Source organism: Chinchilla lanigera, unplaced genomic scaffold (assembly GCF_000276665.1).
Source record: "Chinchilla lanigera isolate Chin_1 unplaced genomic scaffold, ChiLan1.0 scaffold00073, whole genome shotgun sequence".
In the NCBI taxonomy this organism is placed as follows: domain Eukaryota; kingdom Metazoa; phylum Chordata; class Mammalia; order Rodentia; family Chinchillidae; genus Chinchilla; species Chinchilla lanigera.
This window is the reverse complement of record NW_004955474.1, coordinates 3,642,585-3,667,896: the sequence shown is the minus strand read 5'-3', so window position 1 is coordinate 3,667,896 and position 25,312 is coordinate 3,642,585. Positions and strand designations below refer to the sequence as shown.

The window sequence follows — 25,312 nt, the reverse complement described above, 5'->3', positions numbered from 1 at the left end:
TGTTTTGTTTTGTTTTTTTTCTGGTACCAGGAATCGAACTCACGACCTTGAGCTTGCCAGGCAGGCACTGTGCCACTGAGCTAAATCCCCAGCCCCATTCAAAGATTTTGTATGCTGGTAGATGAGGGGTTGTTGTAAAAACATATAATACAATGGTTTTTTAATTTTTTTTATTTTAAAGAGAAAAAACTAAGAACAAAACAACATAAAAACAATAAAAAAGGTATAGAATTTCAAAAAAAGATGATAAGAAATTAGCAATGGTTATTGTATTATATATTGTTATCTTTAAAGTAGTTTCTCAGGTTACCAGATATAGGCATGCAAGATTCATCAAACAATTAAATATTAACTATTCCTTTAAATAAACCAATAGAAATTAGTAGTACAATTATCTTAGCTACACAATGATTATTTTAAAATGACTTGGTTTTTTTTAGACAAGGTCTCACTATGTAGCCCAGGCTGGCCTTGAATGCCTGGTGATCCTCCTGCCTCAGCCCCACAGGTACTGGGATGACAGAGAGTGTGCCACCACATCCAGCTAAATCACTTTAAAGTAGCAGTTACATAAGGTACCTGGAAACAGAAATGTTGTTACTTTACATGGCTAGAATTTTACTATATATATATATATATTACCATAACTCATGTAAAATAATAGATATTTCAATGTTTGAGCATTGTTAGAGTTCTCCAAACAAAGAAAATTGGAACCTGCTGTGATTGAATAAATAACCCCAAATGTCTATAAGTGTTAAAGCTTGATCCCAGCCAGTGGCACTGCTGGGAGAGGGTGGACCCGTTAAAAGTTGGCCTAGTGGGAAGTCTTTAGGTCACTGCAGATATGCCCTCAAAGGGAATCGTGAGGCTTTGGTCTATTTGTTTTGCCTTTGTCTTACCCCTGACCCCAGGGTGAGAGGTTTCCCCTCCCACATTCTCCTACCATGATTCCATCACACAACCAAAGCAATGGGGCTGACCAAACATGGACTAATGCCTCTGAAACCATGAGCCTTTTAAACCTTTTGTCTTTATAAATTCATTTTCTCAGGTCTTTGTGATAGTAACAGAAAACTGACTAGCACGCATTGAAAAATAAGCAGAAGTGAAAGAATTAATAAAGTATCTCCTCCAGAGAGAATTGTGTTGATATTTCAAAGCAAGAGAAATCCAAGACATCCACTTACATTCCAAAGGAATGTAAAGTGATAAGCTTTACTCTCTCCACCTAGAGGATATTTGTATAAACAGATGATCTCCAACCTGATAATGGATTGGATAACAATAAAGCCATCATAAGTTGAAAATATCGTAAGTCAAAATGCATTTAATGCATCTAACCAACCAAACATCATATCTTTGTCACACAGAATACTACAGAGCACCTGTGACTTATTGCTGCCCAGTGTTATGAAAGAGCATGGCACTTCATGTTACTGGCCCAGGGACAATCAAAATTCAAAAATCAAGGTACAGTTTCTCCTAAATGCATATTTTCCCATCATCTTACAGTAAAAAAAAAAAAAGTCAGGAACGACAGCACCACAAGTAAGGGTTTGCCTGTGTCGAGGAGATTGAATCTCTTTCTCCCTCTGCCTCCCCCCATCTTTTCCTTTCTGGCAGCTGTACAGAAATTCACACACAAACTCTGAGATTCATAATTACTTCCGGGTAGGGCAAAAAACCCTTTGTATGCAAAAAACAACATCTGGCTTTACTAAAAGGGGAAAGAAGGACTGGCCTAACGGATGCAATTATTTCCTTGCTTAATAATATTCTGACTCTGATCCAGAAACTTAGGTTCACTTCAGGACAAAAATAAATTCATACAGATATTAAACACTTATGATGAGCTATAAAAGTACTACAAGGGCTGGGGATTTAGCTCAGTGCCATAGCACCTGCCTGGCAGGCATGAGGTTATGAGTTTGATTCCCAGTACAAAAAAAAAAAAAAGTAATACAGATCTATGGACAGCATTGGATAACTTTATTCTCTGAACACAATAACCGAGCCTGTTTCTATTCCTTAACTCTTACTACGTATACTAAAAGATTTCAATGACAAAGCGTTTCTACCAATGAGTTTCATTTTCCTTAAAGTACAAAGAAGCAGAGAACCACCAGTTTTATAGGAATAACTCTGACTGAGGATGCTCTCAACATTTTTCCTACTTTTCCTTTCAATTTCCTTCTCTTGTTTAGCTGCAAGATTGGGAGAGCCATTCAAATTTCCACCTTCATTTGACAATAAAACTGCATTCATGAAGATGTTTTGTACAGCATGTCAAACATAGTTCCCTGCAAGCCAAAATAGTACTTTTTCCTCATTTTGCTTTTTCACAAGGCCTTACTGCTTCTTTTCAGAGTTAATCCCGTTAGTTGCTTTCTGCTCCCTCAGAAACTGTTCTCTCATGATGATGCTTTCTCTTTCTGATTTCTTCAGCCTCCATTTCTTTCTCAGGTGCTCTGCATCTGTCATCTGTCCTCTGTCACTACCCTGCACCTTTATGTGTCTGTTTCTAGGTCCCCCTCTCCCTTTTCCAGCATTTTCTTCATACACTCAACTCCTAACATCCAGCATTCCTTATCTGATAGGGAATTCAGGCTTTCACATCCTTAAAAATACAGACCTTTCTTTATCTTTGAGGTTGCAAGGCCTTAGCACCCAGCAGCTTTTCTTTGCACCCTCCACCTTTTGGGAAATGACTCTACCTAAGAACTAGGAAGCCTAAAGTGGAAAATTTCAGAAGTAAACACCTCAAGTGTATCAAAATGAAATGGTGCCAGCATGCTGAATCAGATAAGGTGGAGACTGAAGAGAACTTGCTCTATCTGGCATGTGCTTTAAGGTTAGCTTAGCAAGAACAGCTGCAGAAGAGTGGTGGGCACAGAAGTGGAGTCCAGTGAGTGTGAGTGAGGAAAAGACAAGCAAGAGCTGAAGAGCAACATTTAATAAGTGCTTAGTCTGTACTAAGAACTGGGTCAAGCCTTTGAAAAACAACTGGAACTAGTTCAATGGGTTCTACCTTGCAGAATTTACAGTCTAGAGACAAATGAGGTAACTTAAGTACGTAAATATGATGATGCTAGGGTTAAGAGCACATTGGTCTAGCCAGAGGCTGGTCAGAGGGCCACTGCTGCTAGACTCAGAGGTGTTGGCATTTTAGGGAAAGAATGCAAAACCCTACTCTTCCTGGGCACACAGACAGATAACATTCACAGCCTCTCTTACAGTGAGATTGTTGCTCTGTAGTGTTTCAGCCAAGAGAACGTAAGCAGAATGGAAACACCACTGCCAGGCCCAGCCCATGAAAGTTCCCCTATGCTTTCAGCCCTGCTGATTGTTTGGAGATGCCAGACATCATAATATGGGTATGACAGAGCTTTCTCACCTCTCCCTCTTCCTCAGATCACTGAACGGAACAGAGACCATCCCCTTACCCCCTCCATTTCCCACCTGATAAGAAAGAAATAAGTTTGTATTGTGTTCGAGCATCCATCATTCCCTTTGATGGGTACAACAGCCAGAATTAGCCTGGCCTGACTCATATATAAAAACGGAAGGATGTGAAGAAATCAGCTCAAGAAAATCAATAAAATGTGTGTGTTTACATGTCAATCTCTTGACTGCATGGCAGGATCTTTGCCTCTGTGTATTCAGCTTTATATCCTTGTGATATAGCTGCCTCCGGGAAGAGTTTACATTTTTTACTTTGTGTTGCATTTTTCTTCATTTGGAGTTTACAGTGAATAGAGAAAACCAAAAGTATTTGCGTTTTTTCCACTTTGTTAAGTCTAGAGATTCTCCTCTAAATCTATCCATGCTCCACACAGGCACTGTACTGACAGGGTTACCCCAACTTAGGGGTAACTTAAGGTAACCCCCAACTTAGGGGTAGCTTACCCCAACAGGGTTATCTCAACTTAGGTTGTGTCAGTAGCACTCATGACTGTTTTTTCTTATGATGGTACACAGTCCATGATGGTCCATGATGCCATAAATAATAATTTATTATGAAAATGTTATAGCTCTTCCATTAAGGCATCAAACTGAGGAAGAACTGTTTTAGTAAATTTGTGTGAAGTCCTTGCCTTGTACTATTTAATGATTCTTATAGAACTTGCCATGTACATCTGTGCAATGAATGCAAGTGGATCAAATTTAAATTGATATGGCATTTAATTAATGACCTGAAAATCAATTGTGGTAGTATTACTAGCTCATTCTTACACTGGCAAAAGGTATAATCATTACAGAAAATTTGAACTGTTCTCATTATTATTTCCGTGTTGGATATAACATATCTAGTTCATAGTTCTGACATTAGATTTTAAGTATATTACATACTTGCTATATTTTTCCTGAAGTTATATGGTCATACTATGGATATATAGACTATATATGTATATACATTATACCATTGAATAGTTTTATAAGAGCCAATTCAACACTAAAGGTGTTCCCATTATGCACTAGGCATTTTTGAGATTTTATGAACATAATGATGAAGGAATCAAGATCCTTGTCCCAGGGAGGCCATCATCTAGCAGCAAAGATGGACCTAAATGTATGAAGAATGCCAAAAAATGTCACATCATTACAAATGAGAAGGCAGTTACTTTAGCTAGCAATAGGGAAGGCAATATGTGGCTAATGGAAAGGCAGCATTGCCTCTGAAGCCAAACAATGAGGAGGAATCTTCCAGAGAAAGTGACAGGCATGTCTGATCCACTCAGCACAGGATAAAAGGCAGGAACAGATTTGAGATAGCGGAATACAGGCACCCTGCAGTCTCCTCCACCAGCACAACAAAGAACCAAAGCAATAGATGTATGGCTGCCTTTGGAGGTGAGTAGAGTAGACCCTGGAAGTCAGCAAGAATGAGACTAAAATCTTGTAAGAGTCAGAGACCTGGGACAGACATCAGCATAACAGGAGAAACAAAATCCCCTGTACCTACTTCCCTGGTTCCATAGCTGAGTAGTGATGAGTCTCTCCTTCAAAGAAGTAAGGGCAGAAGAGAGAATCCCATTCAGCTCTCTCGGAACATGTATTGGTCATCTTCTCATCGCTGTGACCAAATACCTAACACACACAACTTAAAGAAGAAAAGATTTGTTTTGGCTCATGACTTCAGGAGGTTCCATCCTTGGAAACCCAGCCCCAGGGCAGAAATGTCACAGTAGAAGGATGAGGCAGAGAAAGGCTGCTTAGCTCACTGCAACTAGAAGGTAGAACACAAAGGGAAGACTCAGTGAGAGAGGAAGGAGAAGGTTCCAAGAATCTGCCTTCCTTTTACATCCCCAGAGACCTGCTTCCTTCAACCAGCCTCCTCCACCTGCCTCACAGGCTTTCTCAGCTGTGAATGGATGAGCACGTGATAAGCTTAGTACCCCACGATCTAACCACTCCCCAAGAGCCTCTGAACCCATAAGCTTTGGGGGGGGTGGAGTTTTAATCCAAACCATACCAGAGAAGATGGTGGGGATCCTAGATTTTGGAGTGTCACAATCCTCACAGGCTCCCAGCCCACTTAGGAAAGTAAACATAGTCTCCTTGCATTGGAAAAGGATCCCACATCATCTCCCAGCAGTCACCCAGCAGTGATCCAGGAGCCATCATGAAAAATGAGCCATGTCTGAGTCTGGACTGTTTCAGGGGCCAGAAACCCCTGCCCAGATATTTCCATCTCTGGGACACAAAGACTTTGCCCTGGGCTGCTCAGCAAGTAACTGCCTCAAAAGCCCAATGTGGTTCAGCAGAGTGATCCCAACTCTATCTTGCACTATCGGGATGGGTGCTGCAAAATGGAATGGAGTAGAGGGCACTATGCTCAGAAACATGAGACCAAGGGGCCTCCGAGACCAGGGAGCGTGGTCAGCTGCCTCTGGTCTTGCACCAGTGCCATACCTGAAGGCAGACACTGACTTGGTTCTTGCTGCCTCTCCCCATGCAGCCCATGGGACATTCAGAGCACTCTTGAGCCACCCTGTGTTGTCACTATGCCCCTGGGCCAGATGGCAAAGGAGTCCCAGAGAGAGACTGCATGGCTCTGGCAGCATCACACTCCCACAGGCTCCCTGGCAAGAGCTACTGCTCTAAGAGTTGGAGTGGCGAGCTCTAGCCATTGCCTCATTCCTAGGTACACATGGCTGTGGGGTGCAGAGTCCCATGTCTGGGCAGGCACCCCTGTAGGAGCCTCAGAGAAGAGCACCAAAGTGATTCCTGCCACCACACTGCAGTTCATGGTTCCCAGGCTGTCTGCCCTTACTCCTCTGACCTCACCTCACTGGCAGGACTGCCTGTGACTGCCACTGTCAAGGGTAATTTATACAGCAAATTCACAGTGTGGATGCAACATGGATTAGACTACAACTTGGAAACCTACAGGATTCCAAGTATAGTCATTTAACTAACATTGATCCAATAGGGAAATGAGTCATGAGTCATGTAGCAAGGGTATAGGGAAACATCAAAGGAATTCTTGAAAAGAGAAGTGTTATGGTTTGTGTCTAGATGTTCCCCCAAAGCCTCACGCAATCAGGGGGCAGGCTTTTAGAGTCTATGATTGATCCATCATCCAATGCTGGGATTATGGTGTGAGTGCTACACCACCGTAGGGAGGATAGTTTGCACATGTAAGGGAGAGAGAAAAGCTGTCTGCCTGCTCTCCTCTGTTTATGCTGTCGTTGCCTTTGCTATATCCCACCGCCATGAACAGTTGCCCTCTTCCGTGTGCCACTCTGCCTTGGAGCCAGCTGAGTACATACTGAAACATCCACAGACTGTGAGCTAAATAAACCTTTCCTTCCTTAATTCTGGGTGTCAGGTGTTTTGTCTTACAAAGGAGAGAAAAGTAATCAAGACAGGTGGGGAGTATGGGTCCAGATCTTTCATCACCCAGTTATGCATCTGATGCCTATGTGGCTAGGCCCAGGGGGTCACATGGTGCTAATTACAGTATGATCTCAAACTGCTGATTATCGATAAGAAGGCATGTAATTCTAGCTACTGTATCTCCATCCTGAGGCCCGGCTCCCTTCAGATTTTCCTCCAGCCACACAATTCTGATGTTGTGTGTGTGTGTGTGTGTGTGTGTGTGTGTGTGTGTGTGTTGACTTCCTCAAGGACTCAGTCCCTCTCTGACTGCATATTAATTTCTATCTAAATAGCTGCCTGTAATGCTACCCATCAGCAAATAATATTCATGGCACATGTCCTAGATTCTTTGCATTGTTCCCAGAATTCTCCCACTTGGATCCATCTCCAGCCTAGATCTTGGCATTTACCTCCACACCTCATTTTGACTTGGAATTAGGATTTTTCTGACTTCAAATTCAAGTCTTGCTGTCCGTAACTTCAGATTAGAGTCTTTCACTGGCTTTCTAAACGTTAAACTATAAAGGGCAGCAAGCTCCCTATCTAATCACCCACTTAGTAACTAGCCATGGGCCAAAGCAGCTAGTGACAACAAAAATTAACATGAACCGAGCACTAATGAAAGAGAAATGGCATCAACTGATTTAGCTTACTTTAACAACTCTACATGGACGTCCCATCTACAGGTGAAGTCACTGAGATCACACAGATTCTGTGTCACACAAGCTACCCCTCAACATGTTGGCCAGCCACCCAGTTCCAGACAAGGGGCAGACTTTAAAAATTATCAGCTTGAAACTCAGTTGAAGGCAAAATTCAAAAAGAATTGGATCGTTAACGTGGCTAACATTACAGAGATGTTACGTTCCTCGACAGGAAGCCAGTGGACACGAAACCACCCTACTGCAGCAGGGATCATGGTCATGAAGTCGAAGCCATGTGACATCAGAAAAGTATATGCAGAGGCAGCCTGCTCACACTGTTCAACCAAGACGTCTGGTAACGAGAAAGGAGCGACAGGAAGTAGTTTGGAGGCAGACGCACGCATTATAAATAACTCCTTTTTTTAACATGAGATTGTGCAGGGAGATCTTCCACAGGCAGGGGAGAAAATGTTTCAGTTGACTCAATGCAGAGAAGAATTCAGGCCCCAAGGGGAGGAGGAGTCAGAGGCGCGGGTGGGTGGGCAGCCTGCAGGGCTCCTCCGGAAGAACTCAGTGGGCAGAGAAGACAACAGATGCAAAAGAGCTAGGAGGAGGAAGAGGAAATTGAAAGCTCCCTTGTCTGAGGCCATCTGTTTTCTCAGGAAGGTAGGAGGTAAGGCCTTCTGCAAAGAAAGGGGCTGGTGAGATGGAAGTGAGAACTGGCAGGAAAGTTGGACGGGGCTGCAACAGCCTCTATGAGGCATGGGATAAGAGGCTGAGGAGGCGCGCAAGTATAACGATTGCTAAGTGGGCGGGAACAAGAGCTCATAAACCAGTAATGGGGAAGAGTCGGTGTGATGACATGAGCTCTCCAGCGGGGAGCAGAGAAGGCAGCCAGTTCGGCTAATGTGGGTGAAGAAGTTTTGGAAAACAGCTGAGGAGGGGGAGGGGGAGGAGGAGGAGGATGAAAAAGAAGAGGAGAAGGAGAAGAAGGAGGAGGAGGCGGAGGAGGAGAAGATGATAGCAGGAGAGGGACAGACTCAGACAAAGTGGAGACTGTTGAAAGACTGATGTCTGTAAGGAAAGGGAGAGAAAGAAGAGGGTGGTAGAAAAGGCTCACTACAGAGGAAGGATAATGTTAACGTGAAACTATTTGGCTTCTAATTTTCCTCTTTTCCTTAATTCTTTCCATCTTCTTAAGTGTCTTAAACCACCCTGCCAGTGAATTACTAGGTCAGTTAGGTTTTCTCTACACTAGTCATTTTCCAAGCCAACACACTCTTCGGAGAGATAAACTGAGTTTCTCTCCTCGTTGGTCTCTTGAAATCTGAAGTTCATTCTTTCAGTATTAGCCACCAGCCCATCCAATAGGAGTGTGCGAATTTGAAAAGGCAGCTCCCCTGGGTAGAGGTGACCACGCTCCAGGACCCTTGCTAGACAGGTGGGGGTTGGCTGGAATTTTCCCTCACAATCACAGTCATCTCCATAGCAACTACAGTCTGCTATCCTAGATGAACCCAAAGAAAATGTTATGAAAATATACTTGGTGTTATATTTCCCTGGATTGGGACTAACATCTTGATTTTATAAATGGATATATTGGAACTGTCTATGGAAAACATTTTAATGATAAAAAAAATCAACAAAGAAGAACATAGCTAAGAGAACCCTAACATACATGTCTTTAACTAAAAGAAACCCCATGTCTAAAGAAGTGGACAAATTCTCTCGTTTATGATGATTTAGAAATTCCCATGACTCCCAGAAGTCTAAAGGCAGTGGTTTAATGCACGATTCATAACTCTTGACAGGTAAAGTACGAATTGCTTGACAGGGTCAAATATTTTAAATAAATTTAAATCTCATTGCAGGAGAGAACATAAAGCTCAGAGTAAGACAGCAGACAAAGGGGATGATGGGGCTGTCACTCCATCTTCAAACGAAGATCTTCTGTCGTCCCCAGCTCCTAACTTCAAATCTGTGATGAGCAAGACAGCTCAGACCATAAACAGAATGTGATGCTCCACCGGGCCAGAGGCATGACTGGTACCTTCCCTCTCAGCTTTATAAAAAGATCCTTTAAACATTGATATCTTTAGTTGAAATATTTATAACACATACATGTTCTCTTCTAAAAGAAAAACATCTGCCTTATCTACAGATGGAATAGGCAAGTCTCTTAGAGTAATAAAAGACAATGATTTCTGAAATCTGAGGAATGGCATTCACCATTTGTTATTTAGTACAAACAAATCAAGATGTTTGTTATTTAGGAATTGATGAGCTGGTCTCCTTTCTGCAAGGAATTTTTTTTTTTTTTTTTTTTTTTTTTGCAAAATGCACTGGACCGTGCAGAACTAAGCCTTACATAGCTGTTTTGGGCTGTAGTTTTGTTGTTTTTTTTTTTTTTTCCAAATAACCATAGAAACACATAAATCTTTACAACTAGTTAGGATTCATGCATCAGACAAAACAGTGCAGCAATCAACCAACTGTTCTTATTTTGGAAATGAAAATACTACTAATGTTCTAGAAGGCAGGTCCTAAAAGAAAGGAGAATAGGCATCACTTAACAATTTCCTCTTTGGGACTGGCATAGAAACCAAAATATATATAATGTGCTTACAAATTAGTTCTTCAGAAAGAGACAGTCGTATTTATCCAGTAAATGATTTACAAGGAGGCCAGCTCTCTATGACAGAATAATTACTCATGGAAATTTAAGTGACAACTTTTAACCTCTTCCAAGAAAAATGTTCTTAGACTACAAACTCCTCTGTCAACATTTGCTGTAGGGATGTAAATAAAGTACAAATAAACTGAAGAATGACAGAGTTCACAATAAATGACAACAGTATATTCCAAAGCCAATATAAATTCCAAGATTATGTACAGCCAACCCCATCAGTGCCAGTTATTATACCAGCAAGTATATATTTACATATATGAACTCACATAGCATGTGATTAACACACAGAAATATGGATATCATATATGTATAGTTATTTTCCAATGAGCATACTGCCATCAAACTTCTACCTACTATTTTTCCAAGTTCTACATTTTTCTCTGTGAAGGAAAAATGGTATTTATAAATCTGACATCAATTACAGAATATGGTAAGTAAATATGTGAAGCCTGTGTTATCCAAAAGGCCAAGGAGAAGAGCAAAGGTGGAAAAGACAGTGTCCTACTTCATCCCATATTCCATGGACCCAGTGCCTCTTTGAGCCTCTTGTGAGTATAAAGACACTGTTTGGAGTTCAATGCTCCTAATCTCAAGAAGGTTGTAATTAAGGATCAAAATTGTAAAATTACCGGGAAATCACAGAGATGCAGAATGTGCTGATATTCCAGATGCAGTTGTGTGTGTGTGTCGGGGGGGGGGGGGAGGAGGTAATCATTTCCTCTGCTCAGGGGCTAAATGGAAATGTGTGATTAAATCTTCATCATGTGTGGTAAAATGCTCACTAGAAACTCTAAAAAACATGTCATAGGAGCTTGAGTGATGTTTCCAGAAACAAAACAAAATCACTTCTGTGTTATTCAGAGAATCTGGTGATTGAGAAAATCATCTGGATCATTTTTCTCTGTGTTCTTATACATTAGCCTCATAATCATAAAATTCCCCCACCTGTGCTGAAAGACAACGAGCTGAACCTGTGTAGTGATGCTGTGAATTTAAAAACTAATGTTTCAAATGAGTAGATGATAGATAGATAGATAGATAGATAGATAGTCAGACAAATAGATAGATTGATTGATTGATAGAGAGATAAATAGATAATAGATGCTAGAAAATAATATTAGTTAACAGAATTCAAGCTGAAAGATGGACAAAGTAATTCAAGTGTTACTTTATCAGACTCAATGGCAGAGAGTCAGTAAATGCACTTGATTAAATTCCATGTTTACAATCTGAGGATTATACAACAGTTGGAAATCAGGAAACTTCCTTGGTTACATATACTGATCTTGCTCAATTTCTCTTTCTCTTGTTAGAAAAGTGTAACCTAATTCTACCCTGAATCTACTAAAAGTCATGATAATATTAGATCTAGAAGGCAATTTTAGACTCTGAGTTTGTTTTTCACTTTCTGGAGACTTGTTTTACAGATGAATAAACAAAGAATATACAATATACAGAAAGTAAACTGATGAAATACAATGGGAAACTCAGTTATTTGTTGGATATAAGTGAATTTGTAACAATAATAACTGACCATAATGATAGAACGATTTTACAGTATTGAGTACGTAGTAGTTAAATGAGAAAAAATTACTGAATTATGAGAACTTAATAATTTCTATGCTAATCTTCATCAATAAAAACTATGTATTGAATATGTTTATGTCACACAACCTAATATAAACAAGCTTCAATTACTTTTATTCTGATATATGTTGACAGATGTTCACTAACCTTTCCCAGCCTCCCTATAAATGTAATTAGTTCAAGGTTGATTCAATCTGAGTGGAAATGGAGCACCTCAAATTCATCTTCAAGATGAGATGAGTTGTTAAAACCATCTGTGAGTCAGTAGTGTCTTTATTTTCTTAACAAAATTAGCAGATAAAAAAGGGCAGGCTTTCAATAAGCCACGTTTTTCAAAGCACATAGAGGCTATTATTATTTGCAGATGACTCCATAGACAGGGATTGCTCTACTAATGATTTGATGCGGCATTATGAGAGTAAGAATTTTGGAGCATTTGGGCAAATTTAGAGATTTTTCTGGTTTGGACAAATGGTCTGTTTGAGCACTTATTAGTACTGCGTGGACCTAGTACTACATGAAAGTGGGAAGGCACAGGTGTAGAGCATGACCCACATTAAAACCTGAAACAAAACACACTGCCAAGGTGTCTTTCCTTTCTACATGCTTACAGAAAGAATATTTGTGCAGTAAATTCTGACATCACATTATCAGTAGCCTTGAAGAGACGCAATGCTGAAGGATATGATAAGAAAGGTTTGACTACCCATCTTTGTACATATGTGCAAATATAATATAGACATAGTATCAGACTCACGACCACTGAAGGACCCAGTAAATGCAGTTAAAAAAAGTTTCACACATTACAGTATTACTTATTGAATATTTTCTAGCATTATCTTTCCTCAATCCAGTTCACATATGTATTTCTTGATACCAGGAATCAAACTCAGGACCTTGTGGTTGCCAGGCAGGCACATATGATGCTAAGTTATATCCCCTACATGTTTCTTTAGAAGCCAAAAGTACAAGAATTCTAGAATTCTTCTGGTCTATCTAACCCTTAGCTGGAGTAAGCTAAAACACTTCTAACCAGAACACTATAGCTACAAAGCATCCACCTATTGAAGGAAGGGGATGAGAGAATCCATGAGTTTTTTTCCAAATATGAACATACAAACACTGAAAGTTCTGCTGAACATGCCCAGCCCTGTAAATCTTAGATTGCTTATGTATATAGGGTGTCATCATTGCAGACCACTAACTGAAGGACATTCACCAAAAATGGTTTTTCAAATTGTTGTAAAAAACAAAACAGACATAAGGTGTGGTCCAAAAATATGGTAGATGTTTAAATCTAAAAATGTTATTACAGCAAAACATACATTGCTATTAAACTCCCTCAAAAACTTCCCCTTCACTTTGAGCACATTTACCCCATTGTTCCTGCCCCTTTCTGAAAAAGATTCTAGAAGTCCTCCTCTGTGAGTGTTCTTAGTGGTACTGTAATGGCTGCTTTCCTGTTCTGAAACCATTCAAAGCATCTACATTTTATTGTCATTTTGACCTCGGGGGAAGAGCCAGAAGTCACACACTACCAGAGCCAATGAATAAGTTGAAAACTTGGCAGGAGCATTACCATCTCTATGTCTATGTTGATCTCTACCATGTGTCTCTCTCTCTCTCTGTCTCTGTCTCTCTATCTCTCTGTCTATCTCTGTCTCTCTCTTTCTCTGTCTTTTTAATCACAACTTTGAAAGACATTCACAAAAGAAGACTTTGGAAAGTGGCAAGAATGATGGAAGAAGTCTTCAAAGCTAGGGAGAGTCTTTTGAGAGGGATTAATGGTGATTTATGTTTTACTCTAATGACTTTTTTAAAAATTTAAACATTCACTATGTTTTGATCATACCTTATATATCTTAAAATATTGTACATACACATTGCAAAGAGTATGTATGATGTCTGTCCAATTAAAGCAAGCTAATCTGGATTACAAAATATATACATGATAATCACATCTTGGTTATATGCTCATTATATATGCGTATGTATGGGTATATTTTCTATTTCAGCTAAACTAATCCACTGGATTAATTCCAGAGCATTTTGTAATGATAATTGCTTCAGCTTTGATTAAATATCATCCTATATCTGCAATTGAGATTTCAGGAAAATTAAGTTAACATAAATTATACCATCTTCTAAATATTTTATGTTTAAGCCACAGATTTTTTTATGATAAACACCCTAACTCTTTTATCTGCATTATCTGTGTGAAACACTCTGCTTTTATCTGTATTACGCTTACATCTCTGCTATAAACATCTGGTGTAAGCATCATCTTGCACACTTGATTGGGACCACTTTCAAGCCAATTGTGTGTAACACCATCAAGAAGGAAAGAACAGACATCTACTTCCCATCTTAAAACTGTAAAATCAGCTCTCTGGGGTTACAGAGCAGACCGACCGGGGCTAAACTTCTCAGCTAAACCTAGTTGTTCACTTTTGCTATCCCTGTAGCTGTCAATTTGGACCATCTCTGTGGGAAGAAGTGAGAAAATAGAAAACACTCCTTGTGAAAGAGCAATAGGACGGAGCGAGAGAAGACAATGAAATTCCTGCACCCTGATTTATCCCTGCACTTGTTTTCATTCTGAGGCTGACAGTAGAAAAAAAAAAAACACAAGAGACCCTGTCATGGATAATTGGAAAAATGTTCCCAAAGATTTGTTCACCTGGGTCCTGAACACAGCTGTTAAAACCTCATTTTACAGATTACGTTACAATTCCCCACCTATGAAACTATAGAGGACTCCTTAGCTCGCGTGGTGAAGCAAAATAATTCTTATTTCTGCTTCCACAAATAATCTTTTTGTTTTACATTAGATGTAGAATAAAATTTTTCATTTATTCCCAAAGATTTCATATGAGCTTTAGTTAATGATTTCCAAGAAGGACATTTTTGCTCTATCATTCCATGGTAAACAAACACAACATAGGAGTGGATAATTTCTTCTGAAGATATTTTAGTATTGCCTTTTCCCCCAATGTTAAAGAAATGGTTAAACAGTTGGAAGAGGAAACAAAAATTGCAAAAGCCCAGTAACCAGTCAAATGTATCTGACTCTATTTCTAACAAGTTAAGAGTCTTGCGACTCTGACAGAAGTACCAGTATGTCGACATTTACGTGTGAAAAGCAGGATCACTCTTGCACACACATACCATTTCAAGATGACACATGCAAATAGGAATTTTTGATGAAACCTCTTTTGGAATTGGGTCCTCCATGTTTTATTCTTAATACAAAGAAAATTAAGTAAAATAAATGAATGATCTGTTTCAGTTTATCTGAAACCCCAGTCTCAGAATTAGTTCAAGAGACCCCATTCATTTCCAGCTGCCAATTTCAGCCAACCATCGTATTAAGTTACTATGTCATTCTGACAGTTGTCGGGGGCATGGGACAACTCTGTAGATTTCAGGAGCAGGATTTCTGGGACTGGATATGTGTTTGGCATAAGCTCACTGTTGACAAAGGCAATGGAGCAGAAACTAAATTAAGGGCAGGTTGTTAGAACAAATCACTGCAAGAATAGAGCTGCAAATCAAGATAGTGCACTGCAAATCCATTGTTTAAACAGATGTCGCAAAGCTAAAGTTTGGGGAAGGGAAGAGAAGGAACAACCACAGTTGTGTCAGGAGGACTTGGCTCTGAACACACGGCCAGCTGGTCATTGGAACACCCAACTCTGCCCCTTCATCTTGCTCTTGGCAACTCTGAATATGACTTTACTTCCCTCAGCTAAAGACAAGACCACTAATAATCTCAGGCAACTCCAAGACTAATGCATTGAAAGTCAGATTTTCTTTTTTGTGTGTGTGTGGTACCGGGGATCGAACTCATGACCTCGCGCTTGCCAGGCAGGCACTTACGGAAAGTCAGATTTTCTTAATAACTTTGCTACTAACTTTGTTCTAAAATGGGATTTCAAATAGTATTCAGAGGTATTTTAATTGACTTCTATTTCTGTTATATCTAAGATTAAGGATGATTTCTGTACCCCAAGAAGGAGAAAAAGGGGCTCCAAATGTCCCACAAAATATATTAGCATGACATACTCATAACTTTCTGTTAACAATCTCTTAACTTCTTGAGCAAAATATTGCTTGATTCTATTTTTGAGTTATTAAAGGTCCATTGATTTTCTCCCAAACAGGTCTCACTTTCTGGGGCAGGTTTATGGCAAGGAAAATGAAACTCACCTGACCTGAGTGTTCTTCAAAATGTTCTCGTGTTAGTATTCTAAAATAGTTCAAATAGTGTCCAAGAAAAATAATCAAGAAGCCCTTGTTTTTCCCTTTCCTGGCAAATACAGGAGATTTACAACAATCATTTTGTTACACACTTTACTATGTTGTGTATCTTAGTATCACTGCTACAATAATTCACCACACACTTACCCGCCTGAACAACACAAGTTTACATACTGTAGCTCTGCAGCTCAGAACATGGGTTTCATTACGCTAAAATCAAGGTGCTGGCCAAAGTAAGGGCCTTAATTTTGCTCCTATCTGAAGGTGGCAGAGGAGAATGTTTCTTTTCATTCGGGTTGTGGGCAGATTACAATTCCTCACAGTTGTGGGATTTAGGGCTCTACTTTCTTGCCCTCTATTGACAGCCATTCTCAGTTTCTACAAGGCAGCCACATCCCATGGTTCATGACTCCACTTTCTCGATCTTTAAAGCTAGTGACAAAGTGAATCTCTTCCATATTTCTTTCATACTTCAAGTTCATCTCCACCAACTCCTGTTTTGTCTCCATGGCCCATTCTCTCTGTCTTCTTTTCCTACTTCTAAGAAGTCATACGACTGTAATGTTGCCACCAGGGTATTCCAGGATAATCTCCACTTTCAAGGGCCTCATTCACATCTGCAAAATCTCTTTGACCATACCATGCAACATATTCAAGGATTCTGGTGATTATGACCTAAGCATCTTTGAGGAAACCATTTTTCTGCCTTCTGCATCATGAAAATGTTTTGTGTCACAAAGAAGATAACTCACATCAGTAATACAAAAATAAATAAATACTGAAAATAAAAATTACACGTTTACCTATTTCAATGTCTTCAAAATACAAATTTGGTTCATTGTTAAATGTTCCACTTTTCAAATTGCAAAAATAACACTGTTTGACATTAGAAAAATGGAAATATACTAGATGAAGTCTCAAAAAGCCTTGATATATTTGTTGAATGAATTAATGCTGTGATTTAATAAGCACACTAACGCCTTTCACATTCGCGCACACAAAGCATTAACACTGAACTTAAACCACCTGTCAAAATAAAGTGAATTAATCTCTTAAACAGTTTTATTAAATATAAAATGAAGGCTTGAAAAATAATGAAAACTATCCATTTCTATCCTTGAAATAACAATGCTAATATTTTAAATGAGTAAAAGCAGAATAGAAAATAAAAAGTATTTTTAAATGTTCATTTCTTTTTCAAAAAGCTTTTGTTTTTAATTAGAAATAAGTAATAAAATATTATTTATAAAACAAGTATTTGCATAAATATCCTTTATAAAAATAAACATAATTAAATAGAAATATTTAAGGTGCATGTCCTAAAATTTTACTTGTCAGCATGAGTCATCAAAGAGATTGAAAATTATTATGCTGGCAGGTTCATGCTAAATATATTTGATTATTACATTACACACTGAAACTGTTTAAAAGAAATAATCAATTAACCTGGTGTCAAGACTTTTGTAAGAATCAGATCGAGACTCATTATGATTTCAATTAGCCGCTCAAAATTTCATAACAGAGTAGTTTACTGAGGTTCCTCCTAGTTGGGAAAAATTAGGCAAATATTTTTTAAATGGAACTTTTTCTAAATTGCTAAGTTTAACCACTGAAATTTAACAGCCACAAAAGGGGCTTGGGATTTAGCTCAGCGGCACAGCGCCTGCCTGGCAAGCGCAAGGTCGTGAGTTCAATTCCCGGTACCGGAAAAAAAATCAAAACCAACAAACAAAAACATTAACATCCGCAAGAACATGAGACATCATCTAAGTGAGTAGGGAAATTTATTTGCTGTTACATTTAACACGTGTAGTTTTTAATGCATACCTTTCCATTTCTTGCTGTGAAACATGCAAATAATTTTTTTTAAATACATAGCAACAGCTTAAGAACCTCTAGCTCTCTTGATCTTTTTCATGGTCATTGTGTAATGAATCTTTTGTGTTGGTGACCAGAAAATCATGTCACAAGCTACATTGCACACATTATTAGAAAATGGGTAATAAATAGCAAATAACACTCACAATTCTATTTTCTCTCCAGCAGAATGTATTTTCCCTGCTAATTCATTCATATGGGTTTTGTCTGTGTTTGTGTGTAGAGATGCACACAGCATGTCCCCCTTACAAGTACAACTGAATCGATGTCACTTACCACACTATCCCCTGAGCCCCTGAGCCAATAGGCTTTAGATTCTGGTAGCGCTTGAGAACCGTGAAGGTTGAGTCTCCCACTTCCACACTGTAGAACTGGTTGTCCACTTTGCTTTTGCTCATGTTGTAATGTTTGGCGATATATGACACATCCACTTGTTTATCAAATCCCTGGCCAAAAAGAACAACAAAACCATGAATCAAGTGAGCTGGTGGAATGCAAATAGATGCAGTGAAGTCTACTCTTTTAATGTTCACCAATGATAGTCATCTAGAATCTAGTTCAAGTAGTTCACACAGGAAATGACGTGATTGAAACATGCATGATTAGCTGGAATAAAAGAGCTTAAAAATGTGAAGATATATTTTATACTAAAACTATTTAAAACAGAATAAATTTAGTAAATTCACATAATCTTTTCTGAAGTCTTTCTTTGAAATCATTCATGTATGAGACCAACATACACTGACCCTGAACTGGTCTCAGAACCATAATAGGTACTGGAGGATTCAAGTAAATAAGGTGGAGAGGATCACCAGTTATCCATTATGATTGTTAAGCAAAGAAGGGTAAAAAATTGTATCTACCACACTTTCTCAAAAAAACCTGACATGTATTTGAGTTATTTGAGTTAAATAAATTTGAATTAAACTGTGTTGGTTTCATTTTTCTTTATTAATACCAGAATTATCCTTCATTAAGTCTTGAAATATTTTAGTTCAAATTCACATTGTTTTAAAATACCATTTTAGATCAAAGATCTAAATATTAAAACAGAAACACTAAATCTACTGGAAGAAGAGTAGGTAGAAAGCTTGAAGACATAGGTGGATGTAGAGGGTTCATGAACAAAACCCAGACTACATGGGAAATACTTCAAAGAATCAACAACTGGGATCTCATCTTATTAAAAAGCTTTTACACAGCAAAAGAATCACTTACAGAGTAAAAAGACAACCCACAGAGTGGGCAAAAATTTTAGCCAATTGTTCCTCAGACAAAGGACTTCTAGCTAGGACATATAAAGAATTGAAAAAAATTGGGGCTGGGGATTTAGCTCAGCGGCAAAGCGCCTGCCTGGCAAGTGCAAGGTCATGAGTTCAGTTCCCGGTACCGGAGAAAAACCAAAAAAAAAAAAAAGAAAAAAAAGAAAAAAATCAGAGCCCCAAAATTCAAAGACTCAATCATAAAATGGGCATCTGAGATGAATATACCCTTCTCAGATGAAGAAATATAAATGGCAAATAAATATATGAAAAGATGTTCAACGTCAGTGGTCATTGCAGAGATGCAAATTAAAATACTGAGATTCCATCTCATCCCAGAAAGAATGGCTACCACCAAGAAATCAACCAATAACAAATGCCAGAGAGGCTGTCAGGAAAAAGAAACCCTCCTCCACTGTTGGTGGGAGTGTAGACTGGTACAACCACTGTGGAAATCAGTGAGGAGATTCCATTAAAAAATTGGATTAGAGGTTGCATAACACTCAGCTATTCCTCTTCTGGGTATCTTCCCAGAGAATTGAAAACATCATTCCACAGCCATATTTGTGCACTCATGGTTATAGAAGTACAATTTGTAATAGTAGCAAATAACACTCACAATTCTATTTTCTGGTCTTAGAAACAGCCCAAATGTCTTTTAACCAAGGAATGGATAAAAAGATGTGTTTTTACAATGGAGTACTACTCATCCATAAAGAAGGATAAGCTTGAGACTTTTATAGGGAAATGAATACAATTTGGCATGCAAGTCAGGTATACTATTAGTGTCTCTTAGCACATGAAAAGGGAAAGTTTGTGCTAATCAATTGGAGAAATTTGTATGTCCAGGTCTTGTACCCTGAGCAACTACTTTAAAGATAACAGCATGTAATGTATTAACTATTGTTATTCTCCTATTATTTTGTTATGAAATTTTGTTTTACCTTTTTCCATAAAATAAAATACCATTTTATTTTGGAATCTTATATTTTCAATATCTAGATGGTTACATTTTCTGTTTATCTTTAAGAGAAGTTCATCTAACAATCATAGTAATTGAAGATTGAATCATTTTATACATATAATGTCAAGAGTCATTAGCTATGATTATTATTTATCCATAAACACTCTTCTATTATACTTTATGACATAGATGTTATGGCTTCTATGGAAAAAACGGCCTTTAAAGATTACCAACTAGCCATTTTTATACCTCACACTGTTAGAATGCCTCACTAATAGTTACCACCTCTGGCTGATTTTGTTTGGATTTTGAACAAACCCACATTTTCTGTACATTCTTCTACAATGTCAGTAGCTGAAAAACTTAATCTGGTAGTTCAGAGGTGGTGTAAGCACAATGAGAGAATCTGGGAGATTTGTAGCATGATTTGGAGCATGACAGTGCTGGAAGATATGATTTGCATTTATCTGGTTTCCTACCAAGGCTGGTGGTCCGAGGTGAATGGGACATTCCACTCAATGAAAAACTCCCACACACCTCTAACTTTTGAGTTCTGCAAAAGTTTTAAATAGTGAAAACCTACCTATGCTATTTTAAGTTCAGACTCTAAAGAATTTCATATGATTTTAGCATACATGAAGGTTTCTGAAAATCTAATTCACATAATTTGAAAGAAGATTTTAACCTCTTTCACATCTGAACTTCTGGCTTGGTCATAAAACCACTTTCCTTGGAAAATTTTGTCATTTCATTACTCAGTAAAAAAACTGAAATAAAAGCATTTAATTTCTGCTTGTATGCCCTGGGAAGGGGACTACGACAGTATCAGTATCCACACCATGGTCAGTTCTAGACTTGTTGGCACGTAAACCAGCCAGATTAAAGTTCTGGCCTTTTACCTAAGATAAAAATGCAATTGGAGCTACAAGATGAAACGCTTCTATCTTCCACAGCTAACTTGGGATGACCTAAGCACTGAAATCGCATTTGTCCTGTTCTGATTCTCCTTTACATCCTTTAATACTCTGACCACACAGAACCCTGGGCATACATGGGTCTCACACACCTCAGAACAGTAATCCCTTTCCCTTCTTATTGCCACCACCGGTGCAGAGCGGCTCTCCTGAATGCACTGCCCCTACACATTCACCACATTTAATGGTCTTTATGTTCCTGACTCCTGACTTAATGCTGTTTTTTGGCACCACCAAGGGCTTGGTGTGGTTTTTGGACTTGATTATGGCTTTTGTAGGGTAATGGACGGCAACTCTTAGCATATCATTTTTAAGATAGAATAGTTTTAGTCTTAGTACAAGCCTCAAAATGTGTCTTGAGAAACATCCCGGAGGGGCTGTAAAAAGTTAACTTTGCAGTTAACTTTGCCTTGCAATGTTTCTCCAAAGATAAAGAACACCCGGGCCCAGATAACCACCTATCACCCAGCCTGGGCTGTTTCATCCCTTCCCTGGCCCTAGTTAAACATTGTGACCGTAAAGGAATGTATAGTTATAAAAAGGGGAACAAACAGAACAGAATGCGAGAAGCATCTATCTTAATGGTTGGGCTCATGATCGGGTCCTGGTTCAGCCACAAGGAACAAGTAAAACAATATGTGGCCACCTGAATCAACGGCTGCAACAGTCCATTCTGTTACCATGGAAACCAAAAGAGTATTTAAAGTTGAAATAAGACAAGGACGGTGCCGACATTCCCTGACCTGCTAGTCAGGGATGTAGGGTGACTAGTCTAAATTCAATGAACTCTGTTTACCCTAAAATTGAACCCTTCAAGCTTCTGTCAAAATCAGCCCATCTGCAGTTACAGTAGCTATGCTCCTAGTCTTTATATTGGACTGAACCAAATTGCTGGCTTTCCTCTTCTAATATCTAAGTGCATATTAAAAGTCACCAAGGAAGTTTAATGATGCCTGCCATTTCTTTTTCAGTCATACTCTAACACTCCCCTAACAATAAAGCCTCTCTGACACTAAAAACTGTTTAACCTAACAAACCCCAATGATATACACATCATTGGCACTGCAGATATAAAAAAGACAAGATAAGGTCCCAGACTGGAGAATTAAGTAGTTAAGATGCAGAGGACATATTCTGTTGTACAGTAAAGAAAAGGTATAGCAAACAAACAGAAAGTAGCAACTCACTTCCTGCATTCATCCATTATCATTAATTCATTCAACTAATACATGCCAAGTCACCAGTACAAAGCTGGTAGTGTTTGAAGGAGAGATCTGAATTGTGTTTGCTCAGACCAGCAATACCCCTGAGCCTCCTTTCTCGCTGGTTCTTAGATGTGAGTGTGCTTCTGGTCTGCCTAGAGAACTTAATAAAGTACAAATCCTGGTTTTGCACAACACCCTAGAGATTCGGATTCAAGCACATAAAAGTAAAAGTCCTGAGAATCTGCAGGTTTCTAGGAAGTCCTGCTAAACTGAAGATCCAAGTGGCTGCCACTGAGGAAGATTATGGCAGAACAATCACTCTCCAAGGGTGTTCTCTGAAGCATCAAAGCAGCATTGCTGGAACTTGTGAGGAGTGTAAATACACATGTTTTTCCCACTCCTATTGAGTCAGGAACTCTGAGGATGGAACCCAAGAGTCTGTGTTTTCATCAGCCCTCTAAGTACTGCTACTTGTTGAGAGCCATATGTGGGAGTGAGCGGCGGTCTAAAGACAGATACAGATAACACAGCTTTGCCTGAGATACTCGAGAGTGAAGCCCTTACTATGAAGCAGAAGTAACCTTTCTGTCTCCGCACTAGGGCACATACTGAGAATGGGTATGTGGCTCCATGAGCTGCTAAATTCTGATGCTCATGGCTCATGCCCACTGCACACCAGGAACCGAGAGGAAGCACAAATCAACTACACCACCTCCGGTTCTACTCTATCTAGTTGCCCCTTTTTCAAGGCTGACAAAGTCTCTGTTCAGTCAGGTTCACCCCTGGCCACCTGCTGTAATAAAGTAAGTAACTTCCTCTCAGCAGCTTCTGACACTAAGTGTCTAGTAATTTTTACAGTGGGTACCTGAAAGATTTTTCATATAATGGAAATGCTATATGTGGACTTGGTGACCGTTGGTACCATGATTAAAACCATCACAGGGCAAGGAGTATAGCACAGCATTAGCACACCTGAGTAGAAGGTAAGGCCCCAGATTTGAGCCCAGCACTGGAGAAAACAAAAGCAGAGCTTCTCTGCAAACTTTAACATCGCATTTCCTCCCTACATAAGAACCTGAAAGAGTAATAAAATCTGAAAGGTACAATAGATATTGTGAAAGGGAAAAGAAACTGCTCAAATAGGAAAGAGTAACTGGGATGAAGGAGGGAAGAGGAAAAAATATGTATATGTATATACAGCATAGCTAGGATAATTGTACTACTAATATCTGTCAGTTTATGGAAAGGAACTATTAATGTGTAATTGTTTGATAAATCTTCCATGCCTATATCTAGTTATATGTGCAACCATTTTAAAGATACATTATGTAATACAATAATCATTGTTAATATCCTATCCCCATGTTTTGAAATTCTGTATCATTTTTATTGTTCTCCATGCTATTTTGATGATATATTTGTTTTTGTTATTTTGGGTTTTTTTTCTTCTCTCTTTAAAATGAAAAACAAAATTTATATGTATATGCAAGGATAGCTGGGATAGGTGTATTGCTGATGTATGTGGTTTACTGAAAGAATAGTCAGTGCTTAAAATTTTCTTTTTTCTTGACCAATTTTGCATACTTGAATCTGGTGATCAGAATGACTGATCTGAAAACAATAATATGCAGAATAAGAACCATTGTTGAACTCCTACCATCTTGTACGGTGAAGCTCTGCATCATTTCCAGTTTTTTTATTTTTATTATTACTTGTTACTGTCTTTGATGCTTTGATGATTCTTAAATTCTCACATCTGGTGGACTGAGCAACTTCGTTGAAGATAACACTATATAATGTAGCAACCATTGTTAATTCCTATCATTTTGTTTTGAGGTCCTGCATCATTTTTGTTGTTTTGGTGTTGATTTGATTTTGTCTTCATTGTTGTTTTGTAAGTTTTTTTAATCTTTGAAATTAAAAACTTTAATAGTAAGAACACTTTCACTCAGAAAGATACAATAGGAGCTATTTGCATTAAGTGCTTGACTGGCACGTTTTCTAAAATAAAATTACTCAGTGTTCACTTACACTCATTACAGAACATATGATTTCTCATAATAAAATCATCACTATAAGGTTGATGAATCTCTCTCTCTCTCTCTCTCTCTCTCTCTCTCTCTCTCTCTCTCTCTCTCTCTCTCAGACACACATGCACACACACACACATACAGATGCATTTCCTTTCAAGTATTTTCTTTATATACAGCTTGGAATTAAACTTTGGACAAAGCCTAGAAGTTAGAGAATGCATTCTTGAATGTATTGCAGATAACTGGTAAAGTCTACTTTCGTTAATAAGCACTAAGACCTTGAAATAATAGCATTGGCAACTTTCTTGGATGGGTGTCACAACTAAAAATTCCATGGCAAGTACACTGTGTTAGAGAGCTTCCCCCAGATCCCATCTGTGCCCCAACCTCGCAAATCCAAATCGAGATTTGAAAAGTTCAGAACATATTTAATACAGTATATATTATTCTTTGGCTTCCATGCGGTCTTCCTTGCCATGACTATAGAGCTCAAATAAAAACTTTTCTCTCTAAAATGTGTCCATGAACATATGCCATCAACAACACAATTGAAAAATATTGTCAAGGCTGAAAATAACTTCTCTGTACTTGTGTTTCAGTATCTACTGGGCTCAGGTGAAGTTTTAACATGGATTAGAACTATCAGGAGTAGGTTTTTTTTTTTTTTTTTCTAAAACAGACTTCTAAGCCTCATTGTAAAGTTTGAGAGTAATGGGCCATCATTTGTACTTCTAACAGGTACCACTTTTTCTCTAATTGATGTTTTTTTAGTACATGTTTGCAATACATAATGATTTTATCCACCTGGGGAGCTGCTATAGTACACAGCGCACCTTCATTCTTTTTATTTATGTGTCCCTCCTTCCACCCTCCAGCTCTCCATCCCCTTTCTTTTTACAAAAGATCCACTTCCCCTTTCCTATTATCTATT

The 25,312-nt window shown here is 38.6% G+C and overlaps 1 protein-coding gene across 3 annotated transcripts in view; it reads right to left on the bottom strand.

Annotated features, from left to right (window-relative positions):
- Mapk10 (mitogen-activated protein kinase 10) overlaps positions 1-25,312 on the bottom strand; it is a 320,750-nt gene that overhangs the window by 104,509 nt on the left and 190,929 nt on the right. For all 3 annotated transcript variants that reach the window (XM_013502786.1, XM_013502787.1, XM_005401362.2), the window contains one exon: positions 18,220-18,389. In XM_013502786.1, coding sequence (XP_013358240.1) covers positions 18,220-18,389 — 170 coding nt within the window. The remainder of the gene's footprint in view (positions 1-18,219; positions 18,390-25,312) is intronic.